General features: G+C 39.5%; 1 protein-coding gene across 2 annotated transcripts in view; it reads left to right on the top strand.

Moving 5' to 3' along the window:
* Window positions 1-22971, top strand: part of VAV3 (vav guanine nucleotide exchange factor 3) — a 397225-nt gene that overhangs the window by 79702 nt on the left and 294552 nt on the right. For both annotated transcript variants that reach the window (XM_056139015.1, XM_056139014.1), the window contains exon 2: window positions 8018-8134. In XM_056139015.1, the coding sequence (XP_055994990.1) occupies window positions 8018-8134 (117 nt within the window). The remainder of the gene's footprint in view (window positions 1-8017; window positions 8135-22971) is intronic.

The raw sequence follows: 22971 nt of genomic DNA, 5'->3' as shown, positions 1-22971 counted from the left end.
TTCATTTTCCAATTTGCTATCCTTTTTTTTTTGGCTTTTTGGGTCAACCTGACGATGCATAGGGGTTACTCCTGGCTTTGCATGCAGGAATTACTCCTGGCAGTGCTTGGGGGACCATATGGGATGCTAGGAATTGAACCCAGGTTGACTGCCTGCAAGACCTATGCACTGCACTATCAGTCAGCCCCCAATTTGCTATCTTTTAACCTCACCATTTCTTTTTTTTTTTTTACAGGGCACCTACCAAGCATTTATCAGGGGGCTTGGGTAACTTGGCAATACTTGGTTTGTCTATGTGGGACAGACAGTTCAATAAAAGGGTTTTTAACAAAGTCATGTTGCAACAGTCTAATGGGGCACGGGACCATCGGTGTCCAGGACTTCATGCCTTGTCTCATGTCTTGCTCACACATGTTATTTTCTCAGATACCTCTTAATCTCCAAGCCTGCCAGTTTCCTTTCCTCCGCTGAACATTGGCTGCTTCTCTTTTTGTGTGACTGACACGCATCTTTCAGAACTCATCTCATCTATCACTTATCTCACAAAACTGAACTCACAGTCCAGGACACCGAAGGAAGCTATGAATGTCTTCCTTATGGCAGTTATCATGCTCTTACATAATCGTACTTTCACTTTTCTATATCCTCTGCCTAGTAGAATATTGTTTTTGAGGACAGTTTGGGTCTTTCTGTTTTTAACCATTTTCAGTTGTTGGAAGTTTCATTCAAATTAACATGCATTTAATAAAATAATAAATCGGTAACCAATTTTGTGATGCCAGTATGTAATAGGCACCTCATTTATGTTTGGTAAATGGGAAAATTTTATTTGGACCTTTATAACCTTACATTGGCAACTGTCTCGTATAGATCATTTAGTTATTCAATTCTGCTTATTAAAATCTAAATTATAAATCTTTAAAACTATAGTTATTGCATTAGAAAATAGACTAGAAAATATGTATAATTTTGTTTGACATAAGCTATGGTTGTAAGTAGTAAGATATAATTGTCTTCATGCGTCAAACTATCTCTGGTTAAAGAATGACTTTTTAAATTTTTTAAATTAAAAAAAAAATTTAAAGATTTATTGACCCAAGCTTTATGAAGTGAAGTTGCTTTACAACTTTGGCATATATTTTAGGAGGTTTTTTCTACACCTCTTCAAATGTATGTTAGCACTGTTACCACCCAATATCCAGATTCTTCCTCCGTAGATCTCTTGAGCCCTCCATTCTTTTATGTTCCTCCCTGAGAATAGTCTTCTATAGCTCACATCCAAGGAGTCCTTCTGTTTTCTTGCTTTTTTTAATTGTACATATGAATGAAATCAATCCTCCTCTGACCTATTAGCATAATCCCCTCCAGTTATATCCATTTTGTCACAAAACACAGGATTTCATTCCTCTGCCTATGGCTTCTCTCATGTTATTGTTTTATGTGTATACACCACATCTTTGTGCACTCACCTGTTATTGGACTTGAGTAATTTCCATGTCTTGGGTGTTGTCAATAGAGTTGGAGTCAACATAGAAATGTATGTATCTTTTATTTTTTAATAGACTGTCTCCACCCATCTGAGGTCACTGTCAACTGATCTATATTCCCTGACAATAAGTGATAGTGAACATTATCTTTTATTCCATGCGAATTTTGCCATTTGTTCATTACTCTACTTTGGAGCAATGTAGATTCAGCTCCTCTGCCCATTTTATCATGGGGTTATTTTTTGTTGTTGAGTTTGGTATCTGCTTTATATATTAGCCCTTGCCAGATGTAAGAGATGTGTAAATATTTTCTCCCATTTAGTAGGTTGTCTTTTCATCTCAATGATAATTTCTTTCAAGTTATATGAAAGAAATTATCTTAGTTTGTACAAGTAACAGTACAGTTTTTGCTTTCGTTTCCCTGAACATTGTTGTCAAGTCTTCAAAAGACATTGGTGAAGCTAATATCATAGAATGTTTGCCTGTATTTTTTTTTTGTGTGTTTTAAGGCATTCCATCCAGGTATTTAATACATTTTGAGTTAATTTTATGTGTGGTTTGAGATAGTGGTCTATTTCATTCTTTTGCATGTCGCTATTCATTTTTCCAACATCATTTGTTGAGGAGGCTTACCCCCCTCCCTGTATTGCATACTCTTGGTTAATTTTAGCAAATTAAATGTATAAGTGTATGTTGATTTATTTTGGAATCTCAGTTCTATTACTTGATTGGTGTGTATTTTTGATTCTCTTATACAGTTTTGAATAGTTATAATTAGAAGTCAGCATACAACGTCATTGTTTTATTTCAGAACTGTTATGGTGATTCTGTGCCTTTTTGTGGGTCAATACAAATGTCATTAATGCTTTTTCCTTTTTTGAAAACAACCTTTGGAATTTTTTACCAGGTTTACATCAAATTTTGTTTATTTAACAGCATAGTTTTTTAAATTGCATCTGATTCTGTAAAGGATTTTCAGACATCTTAAAATCTTAAGAAATTACAGATAGTAATTTGACATTAAAATTGATTCTAGTAATAGAATCATGTAAAAAATCATAATAATGAAACAATGTGCCAACATACCAAGCATGTTTCTAGACATGAAACATTCTCATATTGGTTAGTCATGTTCTCTAAATTCAAGTTCCTTTTTCTCTTAACAGAGTGAGTTATGAGATGGCTTATTAGGCATTACCCAAAGACAGTTGTACAATTCTCTGAGAATTACCTTAGAGACCCACTAAGCTAACGTTCACATTTGTCTTTCTTTGCATTAGGATTTCCTGTTGCCTTAAATCTTTCTGTTTCAGATGATAGCATGCTTAAGCAAAGGGTGGAGCGATTGGTTTCTTTGATATAATTGGCCACAATGAGCTCTGGGGGCAGCCAGATGCTCAGACTTTGTCTTTTTCAGTCTTTCCTGTTTTTATTTACCATATTTACCACTTAAGCAGAAAAAGATTTGCTTGAGAAAATGGTTGATTTCAGAACTAGAGAGGAAAAACTAATGAGGTAGGCCTGGACAGTTTAGAAAATGAAAACAAATGGAATCATGTCAAATAGAGGATAGGCCAGTTGGAAGGGGTCACCATTGGCCAAACTGAGACATTATGAACATCAAAATGAATAATTGTGGTCATTAAACATTATATAAGTAGAAATTCTGTGGAGGGAAGGGCAGGTGAAACTTTTTTGAGTCAGAATATCAGCTAAGAAGCGTGGGAGAAACAGATATATTTTATGCCTAAGTAGATGATTCCTTACTACTCACAATTTTACTGCAGTAAAATTGAAGGAAGAATTATCAGTGGATTCTAAATCATTAGTTTAAAATTATTAGAAAAAGTACAGCAGATGGTACCAAATTATCACTCCAAGATATTTTTGTAACATAAAGGATGTGTGTATTTATAATAGAGATGTGCCACACCTGTCTTAAGCAAATTATCAAGCTTAGTATGAGTAATAATGGGATGATCTAAACTTTAGTATCTTCTAATGTCATGCAAAGTTTACAGAATGCAGGGATTTTAGATAAAAATCTGCTATAAAGATCAGGCATCAAAATGTAATAGGTAAAAGTAATTAGATACTAGATTGGGTGGGGTTTCAATGACTTGTTTTAAAATAATGTAAACAAATTAAATGAACAACTGAGGAGTTTTTATAGAGTGAATGTTAGATAACGTGGATTTAACATGCTAACTTTTTAGGTGTGGTAATGGTATGGTAGTGGGTATGCAGGAGAACATCCTTAACCCTTGGAGTTGTGTTTTACTGTGTCTGAAGGAGATGCGATGCTGCCTATGTCCTTTTGGTAAAGTAAAATGTGTTTCCAAGTAGTTTAGCAAAATAGAATTTATAAATAGAGAAAAGGTTCACGTACAAAAGCCTATATGTGGCAGTGCAGGTATTGAATAGATGGAATGTTCTTTGAGCTATTTAAACTTCTATTTTGGTTTGAAATCTAAAGAAAAAAGAAAAAAGAAAAGTTTCAACATGAACACAAAGCAAAGGCCTCATGTGGGTGGACAGACCGCTCAGGGCTTATCCAGCATCCAGTTCCTCTTTATCCACGGCAACTCTATTCTTGTCCTTCATGGACCTAGATACCAGCGGGCCCCAAGTGTGATCCTAGAGTTTGTGTAAGAATTTTGAATAATCCCAAATATCTGAGATGAGTAGAGAAGTGGAGTGACATCTTGTAACAAAAACAAAACACTCAATTTTGTGTTTCCACAAACTAGAATATTGTAGATGCTGAAACACTTGATTGAAGAAAAAAAAAAAGAAAAATTTATGAGGGGGTTATTGGATTTCTTGGAAAGGCAAGAAGCGCTCCAGTGACCTTTTACAAATCCAGTATATATTTGTAGAATTTAAAGGAATTGAACTAGTTAATGGGCATGTAAACTTTAGGTTAATTCTAGAAGTGAGAAGACTTGTTTGAAAACCTTTTATAAAAAAATACAGTGGTGACTGCATATATATATATGTATATATATTATATATAGCTTTTAGTTGTAATTCTTGCTTTTTCTGAATTAATAAAGCCATTTGGTGTCAGTCTGCCGCTGTCTTTTCTGAACGGTGGGGGTGGGGTGAAGGGGCTTGCTGAGGAACTTCAGAGGGCGGCACGTGCAATTATGCTTTGTTCCTTGGTGAGCTATGAGCTGGGCACTTAATTATGTACAAAAAATATTGCAAGAGAGCAGTTGCATAATCCCCAAGAGAGTAATTATTGTCTCTCTTGGCAGAATGCAAGGCTTTTAATCTGTAAATAAGCAATTCTATGTGGAAGGGCTACATGCAGAGTGATTTTGTGTCGTAAAGGTCTCTTATGAATTTTTTAAAGTGAAAGCAGTAACTGCATGTGCTGATTGGTTGCTGCCTGCATGCTGCTCAGGGTTGATGATACTTCCCCTGTGGTTTTAACCCCTTCTGAAATATTTAAGTTTCTGAGAAGTATTCCAGTAAAGGGTAAAACTGCATCTGAGTTAAGTCATAAAACAATCGAAACACTTTGAATCCAGAGGAAGGAAAATGTGCTTTCCTCGGCTTAAAAAAAAGGTAACCCAACAAGACGAAAAGTAAAGTAACAACAAGAAGAACAGACATTGCTTTAAATAATGAAGTGCAGTAACCAGCTAATATGTTTCACATTTATTGAAGGTTCATAATATATTTTTTTAAAAATTTGTGACACTGCATCTAATAATTCCAAAAAGAATTGATTTCAGGGTACTTTAAAAAAAAAAACCTTAAATGGATCTGGAGCGATAGCACAGCAGTAGGGCATTTGCCTTGCAAGCAGCCAACCGGCCGACCCGAGTTCGATTCCTCTGCCCCTCTCGGAGAACCCGGCAAGCTACCGAGAGTATCTCGCCCACATGGCAGAGCCTGGCAAGCCACCCGTGATGTATTCGATATGCCAAACACAGTAACAACAAAATCTCCAATGGAGACGTTACTGGGCCCGCTCGAGCAAATCGATGAACAATGGGAGGGCCTTTACCTTTACCTTACCTTACCCCTGTAACAGAGAGAGAGGCAAGTTGGTTGTGCAGGCAGGAGAAACAGTTCCCCCCAAATAAAGTCCTAGACCAGGAAAAGGGGAAGGAATTTGATGCTCAAATGGAAAAGCTGAGCTCAGAGCAGAGGGTGCTCCACGCAGCAACATTCACAGGAGGGAAAAGAAGAAAAACACACACAGGACACAATGTGAAAAAAAAGCAACAGAACAACAGGATTTCATTTTTAGTACATAGAAACCCCAGATCCATTTAAGTAGCACTATAGCACTGTCCTCCTGTTGTTCATCGATTTTGCTTGAGCAGGGCCAGTAACGTCTTCATTGTGAGACTTGTTGTTACTATGTTTGGTATATCGAATACGTCACGGGTAGCTTGCCAGGCTTTGCTGTGCGGGCGAGTTACAGGGGAAGAGAAGAAATTTCTCCCAGTCTCTTGGGTTCTTCTCAGACCAGTTGATTAATCAAATAAATATTAGATATGTAGAGGAAAAATTAATGACATACATATGGGGAACCCACATAGCCATAAGTCCCAAGGTTAGTGAAGGGGTTATGATTCTGAGCTGAGGAGTGGGTTGGAGGCCAGGGCAAGAGGGAGAGAGGAGGGGGACTCAAATGATGAAAGTAGATGCTTTGTCATTTGATGTTTTCCCTCCCATATAGCTTGTTTTATGTTATGGAAAGATAACTTTTGGTCTAGCTCCTGAATTTGCATGATACCCCCCACCCCCAGCTTTATTACTCTGTGTAGTTTAGGGAGCAGTTAAAGTTTCTTGGAGCCTGCAGAGGCTCAGTTGATTGCAATTCAAAATACCCCACATGCCAGAGGAGCACATCTTGCAAAGACCTGTCCTGAGTGTCTAGTGGAGGCCTATTCTTCACTATCTTATTCCCATCAGAATAGAAGCTGGTGGTAACAGCTTTCATTGTTTGCAAATAACCCTTCCTTGACCTCTCTTTCTCTGACTACCCCTTACTTTTCCCCTGCTCCCCCTTCCTACTCCCGGTATCCCTGCAGCAGCAGGTTTCCTTGGAGCCCTTCTTTCCTCCTCCTCTTCTCTTTGTCTGCTGAACTTGGCTCCAAGTCCTCTTTCACCCCAGGCTTCCATGCAAACCTTCTTTTGTCAGGGTATGATGTGACTTTCACACTGCCAGATTGGATGGAGAGCCTCTGCAAATCTTGCTGTCACCAGTAGAGAAACACTATCAAACTCCTTCCTGTAAACACTTTACTGGCGTCAGGGAGAACTCTTCTCTCTGGTTGCTCTTCCTCACCAGTAACTCACTGATACTCTGGTGCATCTCCTCCTTTCCTGACTTCCGAGGGTTACCTGATCCCTGGCCCTCCAGTTCTGCTTTTCCCTAGGTCAGCTCAGATAATATCGTGGCTAAATGATCTGTATCCTCTGAAAATCTCCAGACATCAGTATCCTGAGCTTCAATGTTCTCTATCCGCAGCCCCATATCTGCTGCTTCCCACGCATCCCTTTGCATGACTATAAGGCATGTGACATTTAACAGAGGCAAAAGGTAACAATACTTTATGATCCCACAGTCATCTCTTGCCTGGATTATTGCCAGTTTCCTCTCTGCCTTTTCTGTCCCCACCCTTGTTCTAGTTCCCTTTATTTAAAAATTTATTATTGTTGTTGTTTGTTGTTATTATTATTATTATTATTATTATTATTATTATTAGCGACATCCAGTGGTGCTCAGAGCTTACTCCTGGCTCTGTACTCAGGAATCACTCTAATGGGGCTCAGAGCATCATATGGGGTAATATCAAACCCGGTCAGCTGTGTGCAAGGAAAGTGCCCTACCTGCTGTACAATGGCTCTGACCTCTCTAGTTCCTCTTACTCAATACTCAGCAGCTGAAGGATCCCATCACAGCCAGAGTAATGGGGCCCTTGTATTGGACCCTTCTAGGGCTTATACTGCCTTTTTCTGTCTCTTACTCTGTTCCCTCTGCATTGAATCTCAGACACATGTCACAGACCTCTCCTCTAAGTGCCACTTTAGGCTGGATTACCCCATCGTGCCATCCTGCATGGCTGCGCCTTCCCCACCTTCATGTCTCTGCAGAACAGAGCTCTTTTTAGTGAAGATTTTTACAACCAGCCCTTGGAAGTGCACTCCCTGATTCCTTTTCTCCCATAGAACTTCCATTCCGTCCCCCTGGATTTAGTTTTCTATATTGTACTTAACCATCATATGAAAATAAAAATATTTGCTTGCTTTTGTGTTGCTGTTAATGGGTTTGTTCTTATTTTCCTTTCTTACAAAATCCTAGTTTCGTAAGAGCAGAAAGTTTATCTGTCTTGTTCGCAGGCGTTTCAGCTGAGCCTGGAAGAAAGGGGTGCCAAATTAATAGGAGTGTAATGGGAAGCGACCTCAAATCCAGTTGATTATTGCTTGTCATTGCGATAGAATTCTCTCTGACAGAAGTTTTCAGAGTCATTAATAAATACTAATAGTTATTTCTTGTTCTTCAGTTCCTCTGTTTGAAGAATATAAGGACTTTCCTTACGGCCTGTTGTGAGACATTTGGAATGAGAAAGAGTGAACTCTTTGAGGCCTTTGACCTGTTTGATGTTCGTGACTTTGGAAAGGTAATTACATTCTTTAAAATATTTTTTTTTCCAGTTGGGATTATGTAACCAAATGCTGTTTCTTATTCTGCTGGAGTAGGACAAAGAGCTTGTGACTTAGGTGCTCTGGGTGTCTGCATTTTAGAATTACATTATATAACTAAGTTTTACATGTAGATGGCTTTGCCAAAAAACAAACAAAACCCCCAAGACAATGCCAGAGAGAGAGAGAGAGCTCAGTGGATTGAGGTCAGGCTTTGCCTATGGAAGGTTCTATCCCACGTCCCTAAGCACTTCTGGGAACCTGTGGAAGGTTCTATCCATGGTCCCTAAGCACTTCTGGGAGCAACCCCCCAGCATAGATTTGGGAGTAGCTTCTGAGCACTGCTGGATGTAGCCCCTCGAAAAAGGGAGACAAAAAAGCAACCGCTGTGCAAATGTGATTAGAATTAATTGTACTAAGTGAGAATAAGGGAAGGAACCATGGATATGACTCAGTGGTAGAACACAGACCTCAGATTTCTAATACTCTGAATTTGGTCCATGTCACCAAAACTACCAAAAACAAGAATAAAACCAAAGGCAACCCTGGGTAACTTTATCTAGAGTTATTTTTTCCCACTGGTTATTGGAAAGAATAGCATTGTATGTATATATTTTTGTTGTTGTTTTTGGGGTCATACCCATTGGTGCACAGGGAACTACTCTGGGGTCACTCCAAGGTTAGCATAGACAAGACGAATGCCTTTATCCCTGAGCTATCTTTCTGGCCCCTGAAAGGGTAGGATTATTTTCCAAATCCTTTTACTTGTCTGTTGGGGCCTGATGTCTAAGGACTAGTGACTGTTCCATATAGTCTGCTGTTTTTTGGACACGCTCCTAAATTTTGGAGGTTGGAAATGCTCTGTTGTTCTTCTTTCTACTTTGACACTTAGGTCAGAGACTTGGAGAAGGCATGAATTACTAAAATGCTGGAGTTTTTGAATAACTCCTACTGCCTGTTTTTTTAGCAGATGCACATTGAATGTCATATTTGGACGCTACTTGTCACCTCAGATTATTTAATGTTTACTATTACTACTTGTGTCTATATCAAATAATTGTCTTTGGGCTTTTTTAAAACTTTTTATTTGTAAAAAAATGTAAAAATTATTTGTAACCTGTTACTACTTATATGGACATCAAATACACACTAAACATATTTACATTATACAAAAATGTAAGGGAGATCACCTTTACAAAACTGATGGTGGCCATAGGGGTTGGAGAGATAGTACAGCAGGTAGGGCACTTGCCTTGCACATAGTTGACCTGAGTTTGATTCTTAGAACCACAGATGGTCCACTGAGCACCATCAGCAATGATCCCCGAACTCAGAGTCAGGAATAAGACTTGAGCATAGCCAGATGTCGCCATCCCAAATTAAAATAAAATGGATGGTCATTTATATTGGAGTGGGTATAAACTTACGATTTTCGGCACATAAGAAATCATGAGATCAAGGTAATTGATCCTGCTGATGTAATTGTGTTTTGAAAATCAGCTCACAAATGGAAAAACTAAATTACACCAAGAAGTTTACCCTTAGTCTTAAATTAAGGTGCTAGTGTTTCCTCAGAAGACTGTTTGGGTAAGACATGAATCAATTTTGAAGATACAGTATTTTGGTCATGAAATTAAAGGCAAGCAAATCATTGGCTTGCCTGGCGTTGGGAATAAACATGACAAATGTGAAACAAACAGAGGAGATTATATGCTGAAACAGAAGCAGCTTGGCAAAGCCACTGCTCAGTGGGACAGAGGCTTTGAATGCTCGCCCAGAGTGCCTGGGCTGTCATCTGGAGGTCTTCAGTCTTCTCTGTACCTGACTCCCTTCCATCTTGCAGGATTACAAAATAGAAATTTGTGTAAGAGCCTGGATTCCAATATTTCTTTATTTCCTCTTGCAAACTTTGATTCAAACTATTTTGAGTTCCAAAAAAAGTCATAGAGGATAAAATATTATAAGTGCAAGGAACTGAAAACCATGCCTCCTAATAAAGGGGTGGCGATACTCTTGTCTGACTCTGAAGTAAAACCTTGAAGAAAACCAACAACTATAATCCCAGTGAGGTGCACAGTCCTCTAAGGTGTTGGCTCCGAAAATACCAGAAATATTTCTTTTTCCTTTATTTGACACCCCTGTGGTGCCACCCCCACCCCCACCCCCACCCCCCACACAGACACTACATACACATTTTAAAGTACATGAAATTCTTTTTAACTTCTCTTTTGGGGAAACGAAAGCTGAAGTTTGAGGAAATACAAAATTGTGAGTTTCAAAAAAGCTTGGCAGCGTGGGACGAGAGCTTTTGGTGGCTGAGAATCATTCCCTTAGCTGCCCCACTGCAACCGGATGGATGAAGGACTGGGGGAACAGAGAAACAGGGCCCCAGGCTGGTTAATGGCGACAGATGGATGAAGGAATGGGGAATCAGAGAAACAGGCTTGGCTGTTAACCAAAAGGTTGGTGGTTTGTGCCCACCCAGGGAAATGTGAATTGAGTTTCAGAAAAGCATGGGTGCAAGGGACACAAGTGTTTGGTGGCTGAGAGTGGCCTCCCCAGGGCAGTCAATAGTGACAGATGAATGAAGGGAAGTGAGAGTGGTGGTAGACTGTTTATTTCTCTCTCCTCCCCAACATAGTTCAGTCTCTTCCCTTACAACATAGTAATTTCTCCTCCTTCCTCCCCAGTGCAGTTCAACCTCTTCCCTTGCAACATAATAATTTCTACTCCTTTCCCCGCCGTAGTCCCATCTCTCCCCTTACAGCATAGTTATATAGAAATTATGAAGGGTGGGGTACACATAGGTGGGGTTAAGCATTGTCATAATAGCAAACAGATGTAAAGCCACTCCTTAGGGGGTTGGGGGTGGGAGGGGAGTTCTAGGAGACTAACTCAAGGACAAATCTCATCTGAGGGTTCAGCACTCTAGATTACTAGGAGATCTGCTCCAGGGTGGGATCCCATCTAAGGCGTATTGCTTTCTCCTCTCCTCAGCTAGTAATCCATTTAAACAATCATGGTAAATTTATTTCTTACTAATATTTCTAGTTATTTTGTATGAACACAGTAAGAGATATTTTAAGCTTAAAGGTTGGCTCTTCATGGGGACATCTCGCTATATATCTCAGATGGTTATTTCTTTTTTTGGGTCATGACAGAGTTTTTCCATGACCATGCTCTTAATTTATTGTATTTCTTACAGCGCTTAGCTTGTCCCTTTCCAATGCCAGAGTAGCTTGCAGCTTGCCCTGGGTCCATTTTTGTCCCTCACTGGGACCCTCCTTTTGGGGGTGTTAGAAAGGGTAACTGAGGCTTAAGTCAAGTAAATATGATGGATGCCCAGGAATAAATACTATTTGGAGTCATTTAACTCCCATGTTACAAAAGCATAGCATCAACTGTCTTTCTGTGTTTATACAAAAAAAGGTGTTTATACAAATAAACCATGTGAAGCACATAAAGGAAAGAAAAAGCAATATAGGATTATTAATGCCTGATGGAATTGGATGTGCCTCAGGGGCACTGTTGTGTGAGTAACTCAGTAAACCTTAGCTCCCTTCGGGAGGGGCAAAGACAACCCAATGTTATCCAATACAAAATGAACAAAAACATTTTTTAAAGCATTGAGAGGAGCTTTTTATTTTTTTTTTACTCAGATCTAAGTCAAATGGGTTTGATAATGACAAACTTTCTGAACCGCTTGCAAATGCATGGACTGGTTCTAGTAGAATAACCCTGAATGGTCAAATGGTTAGACAGTGGAAACTTTGTGGAACAGCTGAAGTTAAGGAACATTGAATATAAAGGTATAAATTGTGAGCTTCTGAAGGGTAAAATTATTTCTGGATACTAAAATATTTTCACGGTGATGTCAAACAATTAAATTTAGGATTGCAGTTGAGACCTTGATCCTATACTTTAAAATCATTTATGTTTTTCGTTACTGCTAATATTGGTGGAATTATAATTCCAGGACTATATTTGATATAGTTCTATATGGTAATGAAACAATTTGGTATGCTGTACCTTAATCTTCAGCATATTCTAAGCAAAACATAGTCAGTGTCACTTATCGACACTTAAAATATATCGACCATCCTTTCAATTGCCACATTTTTTTTATTCTCATGAAAACCCTACACAGTATAGTATGTTATTTTCCTCATAACACAAACCTGAAAACCTGCACCTCAAGCCATCTATCTTAAGATCAAAGTAGTTTCAATTTCGATCTGGGTGCTCTCCTTAGCTACTCCAGGTTTTGAACTTTTTTAGTATCACAGACCATGTGCCAAATAGTCCCAGAGTGCTTTGCTCATAGTGAGTTACTCACTCCCCTGTTGGTGTAGATTTTTTTTATACCATTCACAGATTCTAGATTTTGATGACAGAATGTGGACAATTGTATTTTTAATTTTTTAATAAAAAATTCTGAAAATAGAAAATTCACTTCAGGAAAAAAATAATTAATGGCATTGTATACACTGAATGTAAGCTAAATTAGAGAGGAGAATTTTCTTTCCATCACTTAGGATTTATTTAAAATTTCCGTTAACTTAAAAAATATCTTTATTTTTATTCTTTCATATGCTTCAGTCTATTCAGATAGTGAATCTGGGATTCATCTATACTAGAACTTTTTGTTGCTAAAATATATGTTAACTATAAACTGCCATCAAATATTTTAGCTTTTTATGGTTTCAGAAAACTTCATATCACTAACCAATCATTTGAGTCTTGTAGTGGTCTTGGAAAGGAAAGAGACAAGTGTTTGTATTTTCTGATGGAGACATAGAGCCAAGGACAGTGATTTTGTGGTCTTGTTTGGGGACAGAGCAGGATCTGGACCTCAGACTTCTGATTTCCTAGTTTGTGTTTTCCTTTTGTGTTGTCTACATTTTGAATATCACTGTTTTGTATATTCTCAAGGAACAGGATGAATTTATTGGGAAAAAGGAATTTATAAATATAAAAGATAGGGATGCCTTATGTGGTATCCAGTTATGCTTTAGAGAGGAAAGATTTAGGATGCTGAATGAGTCATAGACTCCCATCGTAGGTTTGGGTATGGATATGTTTTCTTTGGGAAGTTGGAAAAACTCTTGGGAAAGTGAGTGAAAACAGGAGAGATAGCACAGCAGGTAGGGTGTTTGTCTTGCATGCTGCTGACCCAGGTTTGATATCCGGTACCTCATCTATAAGCCTGGCACAGAGTTATCCCTGAGCACAGAATCAGGATTAAGTCCTGAGCACTGAGGGTGTGACCCAACAACAGAAGCAACAACTGTAGCTCTGTAGCACTGTTCTCCCGTTGTTCATCAGTTTGCTCGAGCAAGCCCAGTAACATCTCCATTGTGAGACTTGTTGTTACTGTGTTTGGCATATTGAATACATCACGGGTAGCTTGCCAGGCTTTGCCATGCTGGCAAGATACTCTTGGTAGCTTTCTGGGCTCTCCAAGAAGGGCAGAGGAATCGAACCCAGGTTGACTGGATTGGCTGCATGCAAAGCAAATGCCTTACCCGCTGTGCCATAAAAATATATATATATATATATATATTTTTAAGTTTTATTGAATCACCGTGAGATAGTTATAAGCTTTCATGTTTGGGTTACAATCACACAATGATCAAACAGCCATCCCTCCACCAGTGCACATTCTCCACCACCAATATCTCCAGTATACCTCCCCTTTCCCACCCTCCCCCTGCCTCCATGGCAAACATGATTCCCCATAATCTCTCTCTACTTTTGGGCATTGTGTTTTGCAATACAGACTCTGAGAGGTTACCATGTTTGGTCCTTTATCTACTTTCTGCACACATCTCCCATCCTGACTGATTCCTCCAGCCATCGTTTTCTTAGTGATCCCTTCTCTATTCCAGCTGCCTTCTCCCCTTTGCTCATGAGGCAGGCTTCCAGCTATGGGGCAATCTATCTGACCCATGTATCTACTATCCTTAGGCATCAGCCTCATGTTATGTTGTTTTATACTCCACAAATGAGTGCAGTCCTTCTATGTCTGTCCCTCTCTTTAAACTCAGAAAGATGTTAATTTTAGTTCACGAATCATGACCATCCTGTTATTCGTCAATTGCCTAGAGCAGGTCCCAGTAACAATTTTAGCCAAAGACCTCCAGAACCAGCCACCACCATGCTGAGACCACTCTTCGCACACCTGAAGGTACCGGCAGAGGAACAAAGGCAAGCGGGTCCCGGGGCTGAGATCTCCAAGCCTATTCAGATCGGGGCTGAGCATCCTCCACCCAGATCCTCTGAATTCCAGTAGGTGGGGGTCACACCCACCAACTGGCCCCCTGGTGCCGTGTAATCCCATCAACGGCCAAGACTCAGAGACTATAAAAACCAACTCCCGGAACCGCGTGGCCGCATTTGTGGCCGTGCAACATCTTATTATGACATCTTATTATCTCATTCCTACTTTGGACAAACTGGCAGGCTACCGAATGTAACCTGCCCACATGTCAGAGTCTGGCAAACTCCCCGTGGCGTACCCAATATGCCAAATACCAGTAACAATTTTAGTTCATGGTTGATAAATTTTGGATACTTTTGAAGGACTGGTGATTATTTTGCCTTTCAGCATAAGTTTTAAATTCTAACATTGAGCTCTTTATCATTGTTAGTAGGGTATTCTGATCAATCCAAACTCATACATCGACAGAAATCAGAATAGTTGTCAACACTTGCTACACTTGAATTTTAAAAAGAATTCTACAGAGGATGGGGAATAATGAGCTTCATAATTTTAATTTCTTTGGAAATTAATAAGAAAGAGCCCTGGAGGTTGAATAGACACTCTCTCCTCTCTCTCTCTCTCTCTCTCTCTCTCTCTCTCTCTCTCTCTCTCTCTCTCGGGAGGTTGAACAGACTCTCTCTCTCTCTCTCTCTCTCTCTCTCTCTCTCTCTCTCTTGCTCTCTTAGTATTGTTACATACTGAAAAGACAGAAGTTGAGGCCTGGGCAGAGACCACTGAGTCTTATTTCTTTTGTTTCTGAACCACATTTCACTGTATTTTGGGCTTGTGATCCTGGCTGTGTGGTCAGGGATTGCTTCTAGTGGTAGTCTGGGACCATACGTAGTATTGAATGCTGGGGATTTGAACTGGAGTTAGCTGCACACAAGATAGTACCTTACCCAATGGTCCATCTAACTCTCTGGCCCCGAGTCTTATTCGTGAGTCTGTGGGGAGCTTGGGAACCCTTTTATGAAACTTTCTGACTTCTCTCTGGCTTTGGATTTGGGGATGGTACAAGTCATTCACCTGGGACCAGAGTGATATGCTGAGATATTTGCAGGGCAATTTTATTTTGCTGTTCTCCAGCTTTGGAAATCTGCAAAGCTGGGTGGAGCTGTAGTCATCTCAGTACCATTTGGGATTTCAAAATAACCCCAGGTAGGAGGGAACAGAACTGAGGCAATGCCTAGTGGCAACATATAAAGCTGGAATTAAACTATACCCAAAGCCAGATACTTGTATCTGTTCATTTTTTTTTCACAATGTAGAATACATCATTTCTTTTTCCTTATTTTTTTTTTTTTTTTGCGTTTTGGGTCACACCTGGCGATGCACATGGGGTTACTTCTGGCTATGCACTCAGGAATTACCCGTGGCAGTGCTCAGAGGATATTGGAGATATTGGGAATCGAGCACGGGTTGGCCACGTGCAAGGCAAACACCCTACCCGCTGTGCTTTTGCTCCTGCCCCCTTTGTCCTTTTTTTTTTTTTTTTTTTTGCTTTTTGGGTCTTTTCCAGTGATGCACAGGGGTTACTCCTGGCTCATGCACTCAGGAATTATTCCTGGCCTACTCAGGGAACCATATGGGATGCTGGGAATCGAACCTAGGTTGGCCACATGCAAGGCAAATTACCTACCTGTTGTAGTATAGCTCCAGCCCCCCCCCCCTTTTCCTTCTTAAAAATGGATTTCAATAGTTTTCCCAGCCCAAACAGAAACGTAAGTGATCATCTGGGTTTTACTAGTCAGATGATTTCAGTTATGCTAGCTTTTTTTTTTCCCTGTTATCAAAGGTCCATGTAACTTGGAGCATTTGATAGTCTCTATATCTTATGGAGAGAGGGAGAGATATGAAGAGAGTGTCCTAGAATATCTATTACACTCTGTAAATAATTAAATAGAAGAACAGTCTCATTTCACGGCCGGCAATTTTATTCTTTACTGATGGAATGAGTATTCTTAAACTTCAGGACTGGGAGAAACTCTCAATGTACAGTATATATCATTCTCATGTTTCTCCTCTAAAGAGCCAAGAAAATGGGCATGTGGACCTTTACTTAGTTCCCTCAAAATCCCACAAAGTTTCTCTCTCTATATATATTTGGGTCACGCAGCATGATTTGAATAAAAACTTCAAACTGTGGAGTAAGAATTGCTAGGTGTCTTTACATCCAACAGGAAATACATAGGACTTAGAGATATTTGTGGAGTTTGACAAAATGACCCAAGAAGTCAGAACCCCTGCGGGATTATATTGAACAACTAAATTGTGATTTTGCTCTTCAGATGAATTCATCACACAGAAAAATTCATCACACAGAAAATACTACAAAAATGCTTGGCATTATGCTCAATAAGTGATTTTGTGAACTGATTATTTTGGGATGATGGTGGTGTTTTCTTTTTTTTCAAGTAGAGTTTCAGACATAGATTGTTCCAACATAAGTCTCCCCACCAGTGTGAACTTCCCTTCACCAATGTCCTTGGGTTCCCAAAACCTTGACAGACTTGTTAAGTTTGCTCATTGTAGTTTGGGTCTCATACTTACAATGTTGTTCTGTGGCTTGGACATATGTATATACGACACCACTGCACCACAGATGTGGTAGGAGCCCCTGCTTCTGTTACCTCTTATTACTTAACCCCTCCAGTTCTCTGTCCTCATTTTTATAATCTAAGGTCTAGGGTAATCTGGATATCCTCCATTTGATACCTTGCATTCCCTTGTCCTATTATTGTGTGTAACAAAGATAAGTAGTATCACCTGGTATTGTCTTTCTTCTTCTGACTTACTTCACCTTAACATGAACTCCAATTAAAATTGCAGTTAATTGCATGATTTCATCATTTCTTGCAGTTAACATAGTATTCTGTTGTGTAGATGTGCCACACCTTCATTATTCACTCATCTGTCCTTGGACACCTATGTTGATTTCGTAGCTTAGCTATTGTGTTGAGTGCTACAATGAATAATGGTGTGCATATGTCCTTTTGAATGAATGTTTTTGTGTTTTGAGATAGATTCCGAGATAGTGAAGTAATTTAAATCTTTTCTGGCACCAGTATTTCGGTAGCAGTAGATCAGAATTTTTAATGTGAATGTGTGTGAAGTAAAAAAGAAATATTTTGGTGGAATTTTCTTAAAATTTAGTTTACCTGGTTTATTTCTGGCACAGATTTTAATTAAGAAAATTATACATTCACAGGTGAATGTCATTTGCTTTTACATATCCTTATTTATATCCAATGTTATCCTATTTTTTGTGGTAAGAAATTTTTCTAGTGTCTTTTTAATACATAGCTTAGTTGACAATTCAACTCAACACTTATCAACTCTCCTACTCTCTTTCAGAATATAATAAAATTACAAGCTATATCAGGTTCAGGATAAGAGGTGACTTAATTCTAAAAAAATTTTTTTCTTTTGACTTTTGAGTCACAAGTGGTGCTCAAGGCTTAATCCTGGGTCTGTGCTCAAGGATCACTCCTGGGAGGGCACAGGGACCATATGTGGTGCCAGACTAGCACCCTATCTGCTGTACTATATATCTCTCCGACCCTGGAGAGTTAAAAACTAAACCTCTTTAGTCCTTAAATACCCTGGGAAATTAAAAAATAAACCTGAATTGAAAAAAAATAGGTATCTATCAATTACAGCATTGTGTATTGTTTCTAAAAAAAAGTCTTGAGCCTGCTGAGAAAACCAAATATTAAAAGCTTACTTAATGTAGTAATGGACTTGAAATTATTTAGTGAAGTTTCACAACTTTCTATACTATCACTACTAAGAGGCTTTAGTGTTTTTTGCTCTCAAAAATATTTTTTTGTTTTGTTTTGAGCTCAAATTTTTGTACTGTGTAATGCCTTAGGATTTTCCTCATGAGAGTATTTGCTCAGGCCATGCCTCTGGTTTTGGTTTTCATACTTTCCTGCCACATGGCCAGAAGAGTCTGGCCCAGAATGAGCTGTTACCTTAGGCTGTCCTCTGAGCATTGGAGTTTGGATGACTGACTGACTGACTCTTTAATCCCTCCCTGCCCATTTCTTCTGAAGCCCCACATGCATCCTGACTCAGCCTAAGCCGACTCTACTTCCTGTGTGTTTTGTTGGAATGATGCCTGGCTTTCCTGACCACGGGAAAACTCTCCCAACCAAAGGCTTCTGAATTTTTCTTGGGTTTAGTCAGGGACCTCACCTTGGCAAGGTTAGGAAAATCCTTATCAGCAGCACAGATGCATGATCCATAATTAGGAACATTTTTTTAAAATGTCTTTATGTAACCAGGATAAATTGTCTTGGCATGTAAAAGAGTCTCTTCTATTTCTTTTTTTTTTTTCATTATTTGTTTGAACTTTTCCATCTTCATTAAAGCTTGCCATTTCTCTCTGAAACTATCTTTCATCCTGAATTATTCCAGGGTGTCTGTCAGGGGCATGGGTAAATTAATCCACAAGGCCCTGGGCAGTCTTGCCTTACAGCCTCCAGTAGGTTGATACTCTAGTCTCTGGTTTATTGGCATGGGGCTGTAAGGACTTGTCCTGCATAATCCTGTTTACAGTCCTTGTTTTCTGCTCTTGGAGTCAGGTTCTACCCAGCCCCACACTATTCAAACTCGCATCCTATTTTTTTTTTTTTTTTGGTTGGTTGGTTTTTGGGCCACACCTGGCAATGCTGGGAGTTACTCTTGGCTGTGCACTCAGGAATCACTGGTTCTGTACTCAGGAATTACTCCTTCCAGTGCTTGAGGCCATATGGGATGCCAGGGATCGAACCTAAGTTGGCTACATGCAAGAAAAATGTCCTACCTGCTGTCCAGTCCCATCAGTCTGAAGTTTTTATCTCTCATTAAGCCTGGCTGGGTGACAATTCCCACGCTTCACTTGAGAGCTGCCTCTTATCTTTCCTGACCATAAAACTTGGACCAAGGGCTCCTTGTATGGCCCTGACAGGGCCACCAACTTCCATTCCTGCATTTAGGCTTGTTCATTTCTTTCTTCCCCGAGGGTCCTGGATTCTTAAGGCAAGTCAGTGGACTTCCAGCAGGCCCGAGAGACTGAGGACTCTGAGACGAATCAGCCTCTGCCCTCCTTTATGTTCTCTTCTGGAGCAATATACACTTATATTTCACAACTAAGGTGGAGCTTTCCAGTGATTTATTCCCTGGAACAATGAAAATTGCTTCCAAGACCTTCACTCTATTTAAGGAGAGATGGAGGAACAGCTCCTCTGTGATGTATGTATCTGGTTGTCCGTTCACTCTGTCACACAATTTCTGCATCATTAGAATTTTATGCTATATTTTTACATAGAACTGACTGTTTTTAAGCAACAGCTACTTGTCCTTTGCTTTCTAGTATATTTCCTAAGGATACTTAAACGCAGATTTTGCGTCAAGGGCCTCACAAGGGCTGGTGAGGTGTAGGGGAGCTCCTCCCAACAATTCTGGATAAGAAGGGCTTCTGTGCAGTGTGATTGCTCAGCACTGAGGGGCACCTAGACTTTGCAGTGCTGGTGCTGATGCTTCCTTGGGCCACCTGGGTTGTGTAGGCCCTGCGGTTACCTGGGCTACACCTGGAAATGCTTGGGAGACCGTGCCTTTACAGGGATCTAACCAGGGTCAGCCACATTCAAGACATATGCTTTAAATTTTATGTCATCTTTTCTGCCCTAATAGGCAGCAGAATGTTTGATTTTTAAAATCCATTTGCTGGTCCGTGTCTCTTTATTGGTGCATGTAGTTCATTGACATTGAGAGAGATTATTTTCATGGGGTTTTGTGCCATCTTTCTATGAAATTTGTGTGTTTGCGGGGTTTGTCTTGCCTTGCAGTAGCCCCTTCAGTCCTTCTTTAAGATTGGTTTTGATTCTATGAAGTTCCTGAGCTGTTTTTTATCCACGACATTGTGTATGATTCCTTCAAATCTGGGTAAGAGTCTAGCCGGGTAAAATATTCTTGGTGAGGCCTTCATTTCATTAAGGTTTTAAACTATGTCTAACCACTGACCTTGGGCCTGAAGAGATTCATAAGGTAGGTCTGCTGTTTCTCTAAGAAATGATCCATTGTATGTCATTTTCTTCTTTGATCTTCCTGCTTTCAGTATTGCATCTCTCTCTATGAATTTGATGTTCTGACTAGGATATGTCTTTTTTTTATTTTATTTTTTAATATTGGGATCTCTTTTAGCTGGTACCCTTCAGGCTTCTTGGATCTGGCTGCCTGCATTTTTTAGCTCTGGAAACTTTTCAGTGATGATTTCTTTAACTGTTATTATCTTCTTAGGGTTGCCTCCCTGTCCCTCTGGGACTCTGATGATTCTTATGCTGTTCCTCTTGAATTTATCCCATACGTCTCTTACCTGACATTGAGCTATTTTGAGGTCTTTTTCCATCTTCTATTGTTGTCTGCATGCTTTCTGGAGCACATCTTCAAGCTCACTGATTCTGTCTTCAGCTGTTGTCATTCCACTCTTGAGGGCACCCACTGAGTTTTTCATTTCATCTACTGAGTATTTTATTGGTGACATTTCTGTTTGTAGTTTTCTTATTTTTGCCCCCCATTCCCCCCTGTATTTTATTGGCTGTCCATTCCATTGCTATTCTCTTATCTTCCTATATTACTGCATGTCCATTCCACTGTTTCTTTGAGCTCATTGAACACCCTCACCATTTTGTCTCTGAATTCTTTATCAGAGAGATTTTATATGTGGGTACTCCGTGTTGGGGCTTCAGAGATCCTATCTTCCTCTCCTTCATGGTGGGTTTCTGCACTGTCTTTCTATAATGCTGGTGGCAGTGTGAGGGTGGTGATGTCTTCATTCCCCTTCGAGGATATTTCCTTCCTATTTTGCTGTTTATTTGTGATTATGTGGAGCTATTTTGGAAATGGACCTTATGGGTCATAGTAGGGGAGTATAACTGGTGGTTGCTAACACAGCCACCTCTGGAAAAGCCATACCCTTTGCCTATCTAACCTGTAGAGGTTTCAAAGAGTTCCATAGGTTTGAATCCAGCTCATTAGTCCCCAAGGAACTCGCCCAGGGGTCACACATTGCTGCCTCTGTTCCCAGAGCTGCTTCCTTCTATCTTTTCAGCCCTAGATTTTTCATTCTCACCGCTCTGGTACCTGAGTTATGTAAACTCAGTTCTTTACACCTTAGTGATTATTCAAGTTTATTTTTTTTCACCCCGATCTGCTTTCTAATTCTTTTTAGCCATACTAAAAACAAAACAAAGCAAAACAAAAAAACAAACCCACAACTCTTGCCATATTTTTATCTAAATGAAAATAAAAATTTCTAAAATACGATATGCCAAACACAGTAACAACAAGTCTCAAAATGGAGACCTTACTGGGCCCGCTCAAGCAAATCAATGAGCAGAGAGCTTTTTGCAAATAATCCCCAAGCGTGCCCCTCCCCGATAGTCCGGGGGGGAATATTCTATTTAAATTAGTTTGATAAACACTGTGTATTATGTCCTCTCTCTGTGGGATGTAGCATAGTAAAGACAGTGAAATGTCATGAAATGAGGAAATCTTTTGCTACTTTAGGGTATTTCATATTTGAATCTGAGAAGCCTCAAATGATATAGGCTTCACGTAATCACCACAATTCACTCTATAAATCTGATATACGTTTTTAAAAATTCATCTTTGTTCATTTGAAGCAGTGTTGTCTGTGTGTGACTGAAGAAAAGGAGGTACGGGGAAGGGGCCTTTCCAGGCAAAGGAAGTAATATAATTATTAATCTAGTGAGTGATGACAGCTTTCTTCATTTGGAGCTGAACAGTTACACCTCTGATTTCCTCCTTGCATTAAGACCTTGTCAGCATAATTATTGAGATAGCCTAACTGTCTCCCTCCCCTCATGTTTGAATCACTCCAAACTTACTTAAACTCAGACGTTCAGTACTTGACATGCAAAGTCATGCAAGGTTACTTCTTGGCAAGGCTCTGTTTCTTCTAAACATCTTCTAATGTTTCACTTTTTCTCTCTCTCTTTAGTCTCTTTGAGTCCCACCAAATAAATAAAGTTTTGAAAGTCAAAGTATAACTACACTAATTTGGGAGGAGATCGAAGAGAAATAAGAACATAAAAAAATAATCTTGCTTTATTTTCCTCTTCATTTGGTGGTGGTACTTAGTTATGACACTAGTACTATTTACAGAAATTAAAAGTTCATTTGAGAAGTGAAACTGGACTTCTCTTTGCTTTTTCAAGAGTTTCTCCATAGTCCAGCATTAAAAATATTAGATTCTCTCTCTCTCTCTCTCTGTATGTATGTGTGTGTGTATAATATATATATATACACACACATTGTTTTATAGATATACAAAGGTATTGACAATTATATTGTTTATAATGCTTGTTTTGGGCTGGAGCGATAGCACAGCAGGTAGGGTGTTTGCCTTGAATGTGGCTGACCTGGGTTCAGTTCCTCTGTCCCTCTCAGAGAGCCCAGCAAGCTACCGAGAATATCCCACCTGCATAGCGGAGCCTGGCAAGCTACCCATGTTGTATTCGATATGCCAAAAACAGTAACAATAACAGG

Source organism: Sorex fumeus, unplaced genomic scaffold (assembly GCF_029834395.1).
Source record: "Sorex fumeus unplaced genomic scaffold, SorFum_2.1 ptg000131l, whole genome shotgun sequence".
NCBI lineage: Eukaryota > Metazoa > Chordata > Mammalia > Eulipotyphla > Soricidae > Sorex > Sorex fumeus.
Note: the sequence above shows the minus strand (reverse complement) of the source record. Positions and strands in the feature narration are given on the sequence as shown.